Source organism: Vulpes vulpes, chromosome 1 (assembly GCF_048418805.1).
Source record: "Vulpes vulpes isolate BD-2025 chromosome 1, VulVul3, whole genome shotgun sequence".
In the NCBI taxonomy this organism is placed as follows: domain Eukaryota; kingdom Metazoa; phylum Chordata; class Mammalia; order Carnivora; family Canidae; genus Vulpes; species Vulpes vulpes.
Window position 1 is genome coordinate 155,943,086 of NC_132780.1, and position 16,649 is coordinate 155,959,734.

The 16,649-nt window shown below is 33.9% G+C and overlaps 1 protein-coding gene across 10 annotated transcripts in view; it reads left to right on the forward strand.

Annotated features, from left to right (window-relative positions):
* PHF3 (PHD finger protein 3) overlaps positions 1-16,649 on the forward strand; it is a 76,377-nt gene that overhangs the window by 42,604 nt on the left and 17,124 nt on the right. For all 10 annotated transcript variants that reach the window (XM_025991116.2, XM_025991119.2, XM_072734979.1 and 7 more), the window contains 4 exons: positions 201-362; positions 5,320-7,102; positions 12,620-12,929; positions 15,207-15,390. In XM_025991116.2, coding sequence (XP_025846901.1) covers positions 201-362; positions 5,320-7,102; positions 12,620-12,929; positions 15,207-15,390 — 2,439 coding nt within the window. The remainder of the gene's footprint in view (positions 1-200; positions 363-5,319; positions 7,103-12,619; positions 12,930-15,206; positions 15,391-16,649) is intronic.

The following is a 16,649-nucleotide window of genomic DNA, read 5'->3' on the forward strand; positions in this document are numbered from 1 at the left end:
AAGTAATAAAAAGTTTGTAAAGCTGAATTGGGAGCTTGATAGTGGCAATATCACATAATAGAAACAGACCTAGATTTTCAAGACTGTGTAGTGTAGTATTGCATTAAAATGTCTCACAATGTTTTCTGTAACTGCCTTTAAATACTTAAGGTATTCAGTATTTTTAAAAATTAATTTTCTTGTTTTTGTTTTTTCTCTAGTTGTTGGTCTTGACGATATTATGGACGAAGGAGTCGTTAAAGAAAGTGGCAATGATACCATTGATGAAGAAGAACTGATTTTACCTAACAGGAATTTGAGGGACAAAGTAGAAGAAAATTCAGTGAGGTCACCAAGAAAATCACCTCGTTTAATGGCACAAGGTAATCCTTCTAGGAAGGTTGAGCTAGAAAATCAAAGGTATAGGAACAGATGTGATAGTTTGTAAACTTGCTAAGCAGAGATATTTTCATGATGTTTACTAGTCTGAGCATTTTGATAATCAGTTTTGAGATTATATCAATTTGTTGGTTTAATTTTTAAAATTTTTTATTGAAATTATATATTTACAAAATTTAAAGGGTTGACTAATTCTTTAACTTTCTGATGCTTATTTTCCTTCCCTAGAGGAAATCATTATTAACCTACCAGCTGGTTTTACTAATTTTTTGGTATTTACTTTCATGTCTGTAAGTAATAATGTATATTGCTACTTTTTGATTATTCTAATGTGTAGGTATTTATCAACTTGCCACTCTGGATGATGAATTCAGTGTTTGTTCTCTTGTCCACATTACACAAAAGTACATTTTCTCATCCTTCTAATACATAGTTTTGTTAGATTAGTAGTTATTATTTATGTTTTCGGACTCTGTATGCTGTTAGAGATCAATTTAATAAACTAAAGTTACTTTTTCCTATACAACCTTTTGTCTTTCTGATTTAATAAATGTTTCTGTTGTTCCTTTGCTTATAGTTTTGTACATTTGTACACAGTTTTCTGTGTACATATCAGTAATAACACCCCAACTACTTTGCTGGTTGTCTAAATCTTTCATAAAAATACTTCTGCAGGGGGATCCCTGGGTGGCGCAGCGGTTCGGCGCTTGCCTTTGGCCCAGGGCGCGATCCTGGAGACCCGGGATCGAATCCCACATCGGGCTCCTGGTGCATGGAGCCTGCTTCTCCCTCTGCCTGTGTCTCTGCGCCTCTCTCTCTCTCTCTCTCTATCGTAAATAAATAATAATAAAAAAAAATACATTTAAAAAAATACTTCTGCATATCAGATATTCTGTCATTTTCATTTTATAGAATAAGTCTCCTGGAGCTTTCTCATCTGCTCCCATGTGTGCTGGTTTGTTAGCCCTGCAAAAAGCCTGATGCATAGCTATTATCCAGGGATCTCCTATACTATTCTGATGATGATTCTGTTTGGCATTGTAGTTCTTACTTCCTCTTTTTTTGGCTTAGTTCCTTCATTTTGGTGACACTTCTGCTGTGAAAAAGGAACATGGAGGCATGTTATTTTAAAACTGTGTGTCTGCAAATGTATTTAATTTGGTCTCACATTGGAATTATACTTCATAGAATTCAAGGTTGGAGATAATTTTCCCTCAGAAATTTGAAAGTGTTCCTCTACTTTCTTCTGATTTCAGTGTTGTTGAGAAGTTTATGCTGATTCTTTTTATTTCTTTTTTGGTATGTTATTTACTTTTTTGAAGTTTGTGGAGTCTTCCTCTTCAGCTCTAGTGTTTTGATTTTTTTTTTTAAGATTTTATTTATTTATTTGAGAGAAAGTGCAGGCACAAGTAGAGGGAGGGAGAAAGGGAGAAACACGCTTCCCACGGATCAAGGAGCCTGATGGCACCCCGATCCCTTGCCTGAGTTGAAGGCAGAAGCTTAACCGAGTCACACAGGCACCTCTGATATTTTTGATAATGTGTCTTGGTATTAGTGTATTTTAAGTATTGAGCTCTGGGTACTCCATGGATGCTTTAGCACAAAAAGTATTATTCAATTCTGGGGAAATTTTTTGTATTATTTCATTGGTAGTTACTCTGTTTTCTCAGCTCTTTCTGGAGCCCATTATTCAAGTATTAGGAGGGACTGGCCCTTCCATTTTCTTTATTTTGCCAACTTTGTACCTCTGTCTTTTTCCTCTACTTGGTAAAGTTTTTTCATGTTTATCCTCCAGCTTTTCCATCAAATTTTATATTTCTAATTTCTGAATTTTTTTGTTTTGGGAATTGTCCTTTTTGTAGTATTGTGGTCTTGTTTCATAGACACAATATCCTCTGCTGTCTTTTTTAAATCTCCTTTCATCATTATAGTTTCTTTTTTCTCCATGTTGTTTCCCCCTTGCCCATCTTTCACGTTAGAGCCTTTTCTAAACTGTGATCCTTGATTGTTTACTCATGTTCAAGAGTATGGAACTAAAACTGTCTAAAAGGTTAACACTTAAAAGACTGGGTGGGTTGGATTTTGTCTACTGTGAGCTTCACTGTTTTATTATCTGGTTACATGGGTTTTTTTTTTTTTTTTTTTTTTTGTTCTTCTTGGGATGGTGTTTTGTTTTTTTTGTTTGTTTTTTGTTTTTTGTTTTTTTAAAGGAATCTCTGATGTCAGAATTAGGGTTATTCCCTTAGGCTCATTAGATTGGTAGCATGTTATGGGGACCTTTTAGGGAAGTTGACAGGGTATCTCAGGTTTCGATATATATAAATTCACCTAATGTCACAAATTTCAGCGTACTTTACTGCCACTTTTATCTGTGCCTGATGTTCCTTAGTCTAGAAACCCTGTTTTGTTCTCTTACAGAAGCAAGCTTTCAGTCTTGGATTAGGACCAGGAAAGGGCAGTTGCCTGGCAGATGGAGTGGGAGAGAAGGAGCTAGGGGTCTAACTGCTTCTTAAACAGCTTTCATCTCATTTTAACTGCTTGCCTCCATCCACACTTTCGAATCATCTGGGGTCACCAATTCCTAACCCTTTAGAGGTATCCATGATACTGGTTCTTGCTGACACTGTGTTCTTAGAGTTTGTCTTTTTTTTTTTTGGGTCTCCTATATCAGTTACTTCTTGAGCATCTCTTGTTTGGCATCCAAAACTATCACTGTTTTCTCCTCTTCCTTTCACGTTAGAGTTATGCCTTTTGTATAGCATTAGTGTGGGGTTTTCAGAAGTGGATTTTAAAGTTAGATGCATGTATTTATCATCTTTTCCTCAATTTTTATACACACACACACACGTGTGTATTTGAAGATTTTTTTTTTTTTTAGAGTGAGCATGGGGAGAAACAGAGGGGGCAGAAGAAGGAAGGGGAAGGAAACTGAGGCAGACTCTGAGCTGAACGTGAAGCCTTTTGCATGGGGGCTTGATCTCATGACCCTGAGATCACAACCTGAGCTGAAATCAAGAGTCAGATGCTTAACCGACTTAGCCACCCAGGCTCTCTACCCTCAATTTATATTTTTAATCAGTTTTTAAAATCTGTTATTTGGTAATACTTGTGACTTTGAGTAATGAAAAGAGGAGGATGAACATTATGGACAAATGATTAATGTTGGCCTATTCAACCAGAATTCAAACTAAGGCAGTTTATATTTAGAGTAGAAAAACAACTTGATCTTTAGCTCAATAAATCAGTTACTACTGGAAAACGTTTTTTTCATTTTAATTACTTTTATAGTTGCATATGCTATTCGTCAGTTTTAGCAACAACCTAGATAATGGGTGTTACAAGTTCATTTATTTTATTTCAAGGCAGACAAATAAAGTAGAGCTGTAAATTATTACAGGCGACAGCTTCAAAGCTTAAAATATATAAAAAATATATAAAAATATCCAGATGTTAACAAACCATTAAGTTTTTAGTTATTTAGAAATGTTACATATCTGAGCATGTGATAAACAGTTAATAATCCACACTAATTTAAAAAAATTGTTGAGTACGTACCTAATGATGAAATGCTGTGCTGAGTTCTAGGGAAATTAGAAAGGGTCTCTAAAACTAGGATGACCGAATAATTTTTTGTTTAAACTAGGACACTTTTGAGAGAAAAAGAGTGTGCTATTGATAATCACATTGAGACCTTGGGTGTCACCTAGAACTGTTAAAGACAAATGAAGACATGTGATACCTTCTTTAAGAATTTAGTGGTATATGACAAATAAGTGAGTGTTTTAGGTATTGGTGCATATTTTTTTTTTTTTTTTAAATCTGATAGTGTTCAGTGTTCATGCAGAGTTTATTTGGAGGCATTGGATGTGCATAGAATTGGAAATAGCTGATTCTGTATTTTAGTTTGTGGGTTTTTCTAGTTAATGAATCTACTTCAGCTCTCTTTCTTTCTAGTTTCTTTTGACTCCATATGTTCTCCTGGAGGGTGTATCCAGATAGGGAAAAGAGGAAAAACTCACATGGGGATTCTTTGTTAGGAATATTGTTAAAGGTGGGAAGCTTTATTAAATTATTCTCATACCTTCCCTACTTTCTTTCATGATAATATTTTCTTGGCTTAAATTTTTTTGTTTGTAATTTCTCTTTCATTTCTTAGGAATAGCTTGTATGCTAAAATGGTAATACAAGTGAAGCATTCATATAAAGGAGTTAAGAGTTCTTGTGAGACTGTTTTGAAATACACAGATCCTGTTGTTTGTGATAGGTGGTCTAGTTCATATTTTACTGGTACTTGAACTTGTTCGGTATTATTTATTTAAAGGTATTTAATGGGGCAGTCCCGGTGGCTCAGCGGTTTAGCACTGCCTTGGGCCTGGGGCATGATCCTGGGGACACGGGATCGAGTCCCAGGTCGGGGCTCCCTGCATGGAGCCTGCTTCTCCAACTCTGCCTGTGTCTCTGCCTCTCCCTCTCTCTCTCTCTGTATAAATAAAATCTTTTTTTTAAAAAAAGGTATTAAATGTTAGAAAAAAGATATTTAGTGTTTAAAACTGTATGATAGTCTTGTTTTATGATGGGCATTAATGTAAAGGAAGCTCATTTTACTTATTTTACTCCTAGCTTAGTTACTATAGAAACTTGTTATAAACATTCTTGCTTTCTAGTAAAGGGTATCAGTCTGAATTTTGTAGTTTTTTCTCCTGCCAGAATTTATAGAACTTTGATAAATACAAAATTTAACAGGTATGTGTGTGTGTGTGTGTATGTGTGTATGTATGTATAATATGTGATGAGCATCGTGTGTAACTGTTCAGTACATTTTCATTGAAATATGCAAATTTATAGCTCAGAATAAAGAAGTGATATTCTAAATTGTATTGAAATAAAAACACATGGCAAAATAGCTAAGTTATTTTTATTTATTTTTTTCCCTTGTGATAGAACAAGTAAGAAGTTTGCGACAAAGCACTATTGCCAAGCGTTCAAATGCAGCACCTTTAAATAGCACAAAAAAGGCATCTGGGAAGACTGTATCTGCCCCTAAAGCAGGGGTGAAACATCCAGAAAGGTGTCAGATTAAAGAAGTTTCTGTGTCACCTAAACCTGAGTACCATAAGGAGAGCAGAAGGAGCAGCCGACATATTGGACAAATTGAAGTGGTACCAGAAGTATCCGTGTCTTCAAGTCATTCTTCAGTGTCACCTTGTCTTGAAATGAAGGATGAAGCTGGATTAGATTCTAAGCAGGAGTGTAATAATCAGGGAGAAGCAAATGTGCCATCTCATGAATTAAATTGTTCACTCATTTCAGAGACTTGTGTTAGTATTGAAGAAAAGAAAAATGAAGCTCTGATGGAATGTAAAGTCAAGACTGTTACTAGCCCACTGTTTAAGTTTTCAGATAAAGAAGAACAGAATGATTCTATTTCTGATAAAATAGATGTCACTGTTGTTGAAGAAGTGAGGGAAAAGGGAAAAGTTGAACAAGAATCAAATGAGACAATAAAATTATCCCATGAAGATGACCAAATTATTGAGGAAGCTGCATCTTCTGCTTCTCTTTCTGATGCTGTGGCTTGTACAAATCCAGATAAGACTGAAAAGAACCTTGTAGGTTTGTCTTGTTCTGTGGATGAAGTAAATGAATGTAATTTGGAATTGAAGAATACCATGGAAGTTTCTGATAAAGCTAAGAACTCCTTTCAAAGAAATGAAATAGAACCATTGGGTTATTGTAAAGACACAGAGTCTAATGATAAGCAGTTGGAGAACACAGAATTTAATAACTCAAACTTAGAGATGGTTGATACTAATACTTTTGAACCAGAAAGTAATATTTTAGAAAATGCTATTTGCGATGCACCTGACCAAAATTCAGAACAGTTGAATATTGTTGAAAGTATTAAAATGGGGCCTCATGAAATAGCAAACCTTCAGGATGACAGAAACAGCCAGTCAAGTAGTGTTTCTTGCTTAGAGTCAAAAACTGTAAAATCCAAACAAACAAAACCTATAATTCATTCTAAGCAAAACATGACCACAGATACTCTGAAAAAAATTGTTGCAGGAAAGCATGAATTAATACATAACAAAACTAAAATTAATGTCAAGAGTGTGAAACGAAATGTTGATGAACCAGAATCTCAGCAAAATTTTCATAGGCCGGTCAAAGTGAGAAAAAAACAAATTGAGAAGGATTCAAAAATTCAGAGTTGCAATTCTGGTGTTAAATCTGTGAAAAATCAAGCTCATTCTATATTGAAAAAAACATCACAAGATCAAAATTTAGTGCAGGTTTCCAAACCCTTAACTCATTCTTTGAGTGATAAGCCTCATGGTCACCCTGGTTGCTCTAAAGAACCCCCTCATCCTACACAAACTGGACATTTATTACATTCCATCCAGAAACAATGCCATAAGCCCCAACAGCTGGCTGCAGCAATGAAAACCAATAGTCATGTGAAGGAAGAGCTTGAACATACAGGTGGTGTAGAGCATTTTAAGGAGGAAGATAAACTGAAGCTTAAAAAACCTGAGAAGAACCTACAACCCCGCCAAAGAAGAAGCAGCAAAAGTTTTTCTTTGGATGAGCCACCATTGTTCATTCCAGACAACATAGCTACTATAAAAAGAGAAGGCTCAGATCATAGTTCTTCACTTGAAAGCAAATATATGTGGACTCCCAGCAAGCAGTGTGGGTTTTGCAAAAAACCACATGGCAACAGGTGTGTGTGTATGTGTGTGTGTGTGTGTGTGTCTGTGACTGTGAGAGAGAGAGAGGTACATTAAAGAGAAATTGCTTTTTAGGGTGTGGTTATGTGAGAATTTTTTATAGAAAGAAATTACATAACATACAAAGACTTACAGAAGCAAAAAAAACCCTCATCAATCCTGGATAAATGATAGAAAGTTGAAGCCACTGAATTTATAAATATATCATCCCAGAACATTTAAAAAAGCATAGCCTGACCAATGGCTGGTATATGGAAATATTTTGTTATTGTAACCAGTTAGAGAGTGTGGTTTAGTTATTGCATCTGAAAGAGGAAAAAGAGCTTGCTGCTAATCAGAAAATTGTTATACTGCTTTGGGTCTGTAAGTTATATATTATTTTATTTGGCATGAGCAGAACTAGTAATAAAGTATAAAGGTCATAATGGAAATTCTATTTTTCTTTTGAAGATTTTTTTTTCTTTTTTGTAAATGAAGCTTACTTACCATGACTTAAATACCACCACTTCATAACTATCAGACTTGACCTTAGAATGAAGTTTGGTAGCTAAAACAACTGTTAAATTATTCAGGTGAATTGTGTATGTAATGCAGAATAGAGAGAAAACCTGTATTTCTTTTTTGAACGTTTTAGGGATTTGAAGGATTTCTTGTGAATTCTAATCTTGTGATTTTAGGATTCGGTGTTGTATAGCTTTTTGACACTGCCCGACCCTCCCCCATGTATTTTTTATTTGCTAGCTTTTTAAGAAAAGGAAAACAGGAGATGAAGTGGAGTTTGCAGCTACAAGATTATCCTGTTCAAGTGTTGAGATTGCTGTTGGAACTTCTATCAACATTGACATAAAAGAACATTATAACTTGCACATTGTAATATTATCCTTACTCATGAAAGTAAATATTAGGATGACTTTTCCCAGCACTATCAGATTACATAAAAATGAAACTTTTTAGGTAGGGACAATTTAGTAAAGTATGTTGTGTGATTATTTTGGTGTGGGAGGTGGTGGTTGGGGAGAGTGGTTGGGAGTTCCTGGGGGATTCTGTAAAAAATAAGTTTTATGTCAACTGTTATGTCAAAGACATAATACAGTTTTATGTCTTCATTTATGATTCAGCCCATGTCCTATTTTTAGTCAGTGGTTACTCCTTATAACAACATATTCCAGTTTTTGTGTTTTATTTGAATATAGTGCTACATTTCTCCTCACATATGTGTTTTTTAAGATTTTTTTTAAGCACCTTATTCAGATATGCTAAAATGGGCCTGTTTAATTTTCAGTATTAAGGGCTGAGTGGTGCTTTTAAGTATTCTTTTAAGCCAGCACTTTTCTCTCTGCCAGAATATTCTAAAAATCATTACACTGACATATGGAATAGGAGCCTTAACTTGAATTGAGTTTCTAAAATGAAATTTGGACCTAGAATTGGAAGTCATGTTAAGTATGTTACTGTGTAGCTTTGTTGCAGATAAGCTCTTCTGATGGCCTGATCCTCAGGAGTTTGCCCAGGCTTTTTAACAATGGCTCCAAACTTAAGAACAATCAACAGTTACTTTCCTAAAATGAAGATTGAATGTTAAGCCATATTGTGGTTCCCCCACTCCCAGGCCACCTTTTGTATCTGCTCTATAAAACCTAGAGTTTATTTTGCCTCAGTGTGGAAAATGATTTAGAATATTAGATACGTAGGGATTTTGAGTTTACCCTATGTGGTTAACATGAATACTATTATAATGACATTGGAAACAGTCAATTTGGGAAGCAACATTTCACATTACTTCAATTTTGTGAATAAAGAAGCCTAAGTGATTGTTTTTTCTTTACATATTAACTAGCCTTCACTACTTTTTTGATATATCATGCTTATATACATTGAATTTACTCAAAAAATATACCTGGCATACAGCATGTAAATTTCCTATTTTAATCCATGTGTAAGACTATGAATTTATTAGGAATGGCATATCTGTAAATAATTTTCATCCATTTCATGCAGTAGCCATTTGAAAAGCTAGTGTTAATATGACATTTTTCTAACACTTGTGATAGTTTTGCTTCTGTTAGGACTATTTTAAGAACTTCGGCATTTTACACATATTACAACTGAAGTTAGCATCCTTGTCTGTGATTCCAGTTGGAAATTATATTTTTAAATATAGATTTGTTGATGGAATCACCAAATGTAATAAATATTTAACCATAAGGAACTTCTGTATATATCCTAAAGACAGTAGGTATGGACTCTTAATTTACACATCAAGCTGTTGTTTTTGCTTCCATTTATTTTCCTCATTCAGCCTTATAGCAAAGTATATTTATTATTTAAAAAAACAGGACTACTTAATACTCATTTTTTAAAAAAAGGTCTTTGGACTTATGTTTACATAAGCTAATTAGCATTTTAGAAAGGAAGAAGTGTGTCTTTTTATATTACCTATTGCAGTTTCTGGTATTTCTCCAGGTGTTTACATTTTTAGTTTGTATTGCAGTTTCTTGCCCAGCTGTAGATATTTAGTGCATTGGATGAAATTTAAAAACAAATCCTCCATAGCAGGATGGATTCATGGATTTTTATCTGCAGATTAGATTGTTAGTGACAAAAACAGTGAATGTTTATGTGGAATAGAATCATTTTAGAAAACCGTGAATGTATATACATTCACAGTAATAGATTGTCACACACGTAACCGAACTGAAGACCCATCTTGTAACAGGTGCATTATTATTGTAACACAAATCTGCTAGGAACAGGAGTTCTTAGATGTTACTTGCCTTTGTGATTTACTTTGAAGGAACTTGAAAATTTCTTTCTTTTTGGTTTATGCCAAAAAGATTAGAATTTTAGTTTTTGTCTTAGAGTTAGGTTTTTTATTTTTAAATTTTGTGTATGAACACTTAGCAGTAGAAGAACATGACCTATTTCTGAACTCTCCCAATTAACTGATTCATACTTGCCTGGTTTACTTAACCGATCCATTGGTAAACTCCATACAGCATTAGTCTTTTTTTTTTTTTTAAGTGAAATATTTAACATCCAGCTTATAGTCTTTTCCTTAAGTGATTTTGCCTATTAGTAATCAGAAATTCAAGGCCAGAGTGGGAAATGGGGTAATTCTGTTAGCTATGTGATTCATACTACCCACCACACACATTTTAAAACCATGAGGAGTAATACAAAAAGTGAAGAAAATATTCTTTGTGATAGGCCTTTTTTATAGTTCGTAAAATTTGTAGTACTTCTAATTTTTAGACCTAGAAATGATCCATATTTACATTTTTGCAAAATCAGTTTTACTTTCAAGTTGAATTAGTTTTATTTTTCCCTAGGACATGTGGAAATTATTTTTATCAGTGATTTTTCAGAATTTTATTTAACTGCATTATCTTTTTCTAAAATCCTAAGCTATTAAGATACCTCTGGAGATGGCACTAGAGATTTGCTTTTCAGAGCCTCAAGTTTCAGGAAACATTTCCAAAGTAGACTTGAAATAAAGCATGATGAAATACAATTACCTAGTGAGTTTTGTCATAAAACAACTTTCCTGATTAAGAATTTGTCATTTTTAACACGCGTTTTATTATTTGATATTTAGATTTGAATATGGGTTAAACACATAGCCATGGCCACGATGTATGGGTTTTTAAGTAGTGTCTTATTGAAACTAGTCTAGACTTGCTTTGAAGGAATCAAAATGTAGCTCTGATAGTGGAAATAAAGGGAAACAACTGCTAGCTTTCCTTCAGTATTTCAAAGAAATACATGTACCCACCCGCTCTCAAGAAATAGTTTTTATAACTTTGCAACCTGAAAGAGAAAAACTGTGCACTTGCATTTTTCCAAACTCTTTATTGGCTGGAAGATATGTATCATTGGAACATGGACCCATCTAAAATCTCCCCAAGCCTAGATAGACCATTTTTATCTTGCAAATACCATATGGTTTGAGTTTTCCTTCTGGCTTACAAATCCAAAACAATTGTGGTTTTGGTTTTTTTTTTACATGAGAAAAGGAGGTTTTCTTGTTTTGTGTCTTTCGTGCCCTCCCCCCCCCCCCCCCCCCCCATCATTTTGGGTAAGTGATTACTTACTGGATAAAGCTAGCATAGGCATTACTAGTTAGGGTAAAGAATGGTGAATCAAACACAAAGTCAAGTTTACTTAATGCACATCAGTAGTTTGATACACAATAGAAGGGTACGTGAGGAAGAGAGAAATGTGCTGTTGAGGAATGAGTATTTACTGTGACTTTTTTCAAGACCTGGAAGGTTTGAAAATGATTTTTTAAAAAAATAGTTTCAACCTTAAAACCTCTTAATTATTTAGAGAGTTGGCCATTATCACGCATTGTGTTACCGTAAAGCATTTTCCCATTAGGACACAGGTTTTTAAAATGAGTTTTGGCATTGTTGGGTGCCACTGTTAGCAAAATTGGCAGAAAGTCTTTAATTCATTAAAGAATATACCTGTCTTTTTTATTCTTAATCTTTCAAACATACCATGAATTACCAACCTGAAGATGAAAGGAAAATTACATGTTTAAGTGAGCTCTCTAGTTTACCTAACAGTGGGTTAAGAGCTTTTAAAAAGTAACTTATCTCTGAAGATAAGAGTAACTTATCTCTTTGTACATCTGATTTATCATTTTATTCAAAAGTAATTCCAGATAGTTCTAAGTTAGGAAAACCAGCTTTTTAGACTCCTAAATCTTGAGCCCCGTGATTTTTTTTTTCTCCTTTGGTTAATGAAGTTACTTAGATAAAATGCAGTAAAGGGAAACTTTTATAAGGGGATTGGAAATTAAAGAAATTTCAGCCTGAATATTAGTACCTTCATGTTAAGATATAATGATTTTTGCTCAGAAAAACAAGTTTATTATCTAAACCATGATCAGTAGTAAGGAAGTCTGCACTCGGAAGTACGTTAAAAAAAATTCTTCAGCTTAATCACTGTGACACCATGAACCAGAATATTTTGAGCTCAAAGAGTAAATAGTGACATAGTTAAGATGGTTAATAAACAATCTGAGAGTCTCCATTATGTTAGTTGTTGAGTTGGATTTTAATTCCAATCTTTGGCATTCAAAATTATTCATTGGATAAGTGGTTCTTCAGTTTATATAGGATTTCAGATCTGTGGGGTAAATGTAATTCAACTTTCATGCATTATCTGTGATCAGATTATCATAGCTTTTAACCACCCTTTTCAGTGGAGAAATGTTACTTTATACTTTGTTATTCTACATAGTATGCTCACAAAGATTAGTTACCCTTTTTTTCACTTTATGGTTTTTTTGTATTTTCTCATACTACAGGGAATATATTTGACTTCTTAAAAGTTCCTTCTTCATAGAATATTCTTTGAAAACTTGCTCCATGTTGAACCAATAGAATGGGTAAAGATGGAAAACAAATAGAAGATGATTAAAAATTTAATTTAGGCTCATTTTTGACATTTTAAAAAAATATATTGAATCAAAGTTTCCCCCCCGCCCCCCCGCCTTTTCCCAGGTTTATGGTTGGCTGTGGGAGATGTGATGACTGGTTTCATGGTGATTGTGTTGGTTTAAGTCTTTGTCAAGCACAACAAATGGGAGAAGAAGACAAAGAATACGTGTGTGTGAAATGTTGTGCTGAGGAAGATAAAAAGACTGAAATAGTAGATTCAGATATTTTGGAAAACCAGGCTAAAGTTGAAGTCCAGAGTGAAGATAGAACAATGGAATATGAAAAGCTTGGATTATCAAAGCACACACCGACAAACGACAAAACCAAATACATAGAAGACACAGTGAAGCACAAGGTCAAAATTTTAAAACGGGTAAGCTCGTTAATGCATTCTTTTTACTTAATTCTGTATAGTCTGGCAACTTGAAATTTCTCTTTGGGTTTCATTGTTCTAAGTGTACGTTTTCAAATTTGTTTTACCAAAAATGGATGGATTTTATTTAAAATACTTTGGCAATCTTGGTGAAAAAAACAAGTAGTGAAATCTTCACAAAATGTAGATCTTATTTCTTACAAAGTTTTGTGTAGTTTCTAGTCTCTAGGTTGGTATTTGGATTTTTTTTTTTTTTTTGATAGCATGTGTGTGTGATCTTGTGATATGAAAGTGGTACTAAGCTGTACATTGTGTTTGCTGAGACACTTTTTAAAACTTTTCAGTCCATAAATATGTACTAATTCATAAGCCACATTCTACATTATTATTTTCAGGTAGAAGAATTACTTTGTCTATGTAAGGAAAAATAGACCTAATTCTTTTGACTTTGTGCCAGTGTTTGCTTAGAACCTTCACTTCATAATTTCTTTCCTAAAAAGGTTGTCAGTTTTCCCCTTATCTTTTATTTTTAACTAATTTCTAAATGTATTTTCTAAACAGAAATTTCAAGATAGTCAATTGCAGAAGATTCAGTGCTTTATCGATTAAACTTCAAATTTTCATTGTCTACGTTTTTGTTATATGATTTTTCTATTTTATGATTTTCACTGTCAACATTTTTTTACATGATTTTTCTATTTTGATTTGTTATTCTTACAGTACTAGGGAAGAGACAACAGTGGCAACAAAATATATGTGGATAGTCAATATAATAACCCAAAAGACATTGAACATGAATTGGAAAGTTAGAAGGAACCTTGGAAACCTTGTAATCCAACCATCGAGATTAAAGAATCATAAGCATGTTTTCTCCAAAATCATCTTCATTATTTACAAACTCAGTTCTTTGAGATACTCTGTATAGGACAAATCTGGATTAAGTTGCAGTTGGCTAGTCTTGTAGCATCCAGCATTTTCTGACTGCTCAGACTTTTTGAGAATCAGATTATGTTTTTCTGACATTTGCTATTCCTTTTCCTGTTGATTTGATTAGCACCAAAGTAATTGATGATTTAGAATTGAGAGATCCACTGAGAACAGTTCATAGCACATCTTTGGAACACTTTTAATTATTAACTATTAATCATCATTTCTTGGATGTAATATCTTGGCCAGTCAGGAATATAGCTCATTGTTTTGTTTAGCTAAGTTGTCTCCATCTTGTCTAAAAAGACATAAAACATTAGATGTTTGAGAAACCACTCTATTCATTCTCTATGTCAGAAAAGAAATTAAGTTAGTCTGATTTTGTAAATATATGTGCCACCCAAATGAAATGATTGCTGCTTCCTTTTCTTTTTGATGATGAACTGTTGAATCTTATTTGGATTTTTCTTATTTTAGTTTATGGAATCTGCTTTCCTAAAATACTACTTCTTATCCTTAGATTTTATGTTGAACCATTTATTGAGTTCCTATTGTGTGCCAAGCATGGTACCAGACTTGGGTATATAGCGCTGATTGAAATATGTTGTTGCTCTCAAGTCTAGTTGGAGAGATAGAAAATAAATTAAAAAAAAATTAGAGGATTCCAAGTCTAGAGAAAATCAGGTTTTTTGTATGTACCGTGTCTTACAACCTATAAAAACCTATGATTATATATCATAGTGTTTTTCTGTCTTTCAAACACTACCATGATGTGATTCATTACTTTAAAAAGTCTTAGAATTCTAGTTCACTAGAGTTCGTTGTGGTGGGTTATAGTTAGGATGAGAGTAGCAGGTATTCTGATGGTTTGTTGTACTTTATGGGAGTTAAAATTGCCAATTGATACAGTGAGACTTTAATTGAGACACTCATAGGTGGGTGTGATTTCATTCGTTTTAGGAAATAGTGAAAAACATGATACCTATTTCTCCACAATCTCTCCCTCTGTTTTCCATATCCACATAAACTAAAAGAACTCTTGTACATAGTTTTCTAATATCATTACTGGGAAAATGTTATCCATGTTTTTTAGTTTCCCTTTATAGGCTATTATGTGTTCTGCAGAATAGGTGCTTAATGTGGATTTTGAGTGGGAGAATGAGTCTCCTTTTTGCTATTGAGAGTTATTTTTGTACATCTTTTAAAAAAAACTTAAATAATTATTGGGCTAAACAATATGATATTTGCTATCTTGTAATACTAATTAGGTTTAATTCTTTTCATCCACGTACTCTTAAGCCTTGCTTTAGTAGTTTTCATTCTAATAAATTAAATACTGTTTTCTTCCAGGAACCTGGTGAAGGCAAAAACTCAGCAGACTGTAGAGATAGTGAAATAAAAAAATGGCAGCTAGCTCCTCTACGAAAGATGGGACAACCAGTTTTACCTCGGAGATCCTCAGAAGAAAAAAGTGAAAAAATACCAAAAGAGACTACAACTGTTATTTGCACAGGAGAAAAAGGCTCCAAGCCAGGTAGTAAGACTAATAAAGATTAATTATGTACTAATAAAGTTGGATTCCATATACCATCAATTATCATATTTAGGGAAATTTAGCTATTTTAATGTTTTAAAGACAATAAAAATAGCTTAGATGATTGACCTTTCTTGAAATTAAAAACCATTGCTCTAAATTCTAGGAAGTACTAATGAACTTAGTAAGAACCCTCCCTCATGGCACTTACACACTAATAGGAGAAGAAGACAATAAGAAATACAAGAAATACAGCATATAGGAACTGTGAGAAAAAGTAGATGGGGTGAAGAGTAACAGTTGCAGAGAGTAGAGGGAGTTTGTTTTAGATAGAATGGAGAAGGTAACTTGTGAGTAGGATTTGAAGGGATGGTAACTTTTTTTTAGAGGACTGGGCAGGGTGCAATCCAAAGGTTTTGAGGTAGAAATAAACTTGGTATTTGAGGAGCACGAGAGCTATCGTGGAGTGGTTGGATGGTAATAGGAGAGAGAGAATGATGGCCAAGATAAGTTCATAGAAAATTACGTAAAAAGTTTGAGGCCGTGGCAAAGAGTTTATATTTTATTCTGAATGTAATGGGAAAGCTTCAGGGTATTTTGTACAATGGAATGATGAGTTACTGTGGTTTTCCTCTGAAGATTAGACTATAGGAGAATAGGAGAGAACAAGGTTAGTTAGGAGTCTGTAGTAGTATCCGAGGTAAGAAATGATGGTAGCTTGGAACAGAGGTACAATAGAGGAATGAGAGGTAGTCAGATTCTAATATATTATATAGTAGAATTGGCAGAACTTGGTGGTGGATTAGTTATAGTAGCAGAAAAAGAGAATCTACCAGAGGATTAGATAAATGTTAATGCTATTTATTGAGAAAAACAGATTTGGGGAGGAAAATTTGAAAAATTATGTTTAGGTGTTTTTAGCCTGTTAGATATCCAGGTGAAGGTGTATAAGTAAATCTTTGGCTGATGAATCTGGAATTTAGAGAAGACTTCAGGAGGTGGTATATAAATAAGGGATATATCAGTGCATAGTTATTTAAAATCATAGACTTAGATATAAACAGCTATAAAAAGAGCTTGATAACAAAGAGGCAGAAGCATAGCTCTTAGGGGACATATCGGCATTTAGAAGTTAAGACAAGAAGATCCAGCAAAGGAGACTAAGAAGTGGTCTGTGGGAGACCATGATGAAGTTTGAAGGAGGAGGGGATGATCACTTGTGTCCAGTGTTTGGACATCTAATAACATGGACACAGATC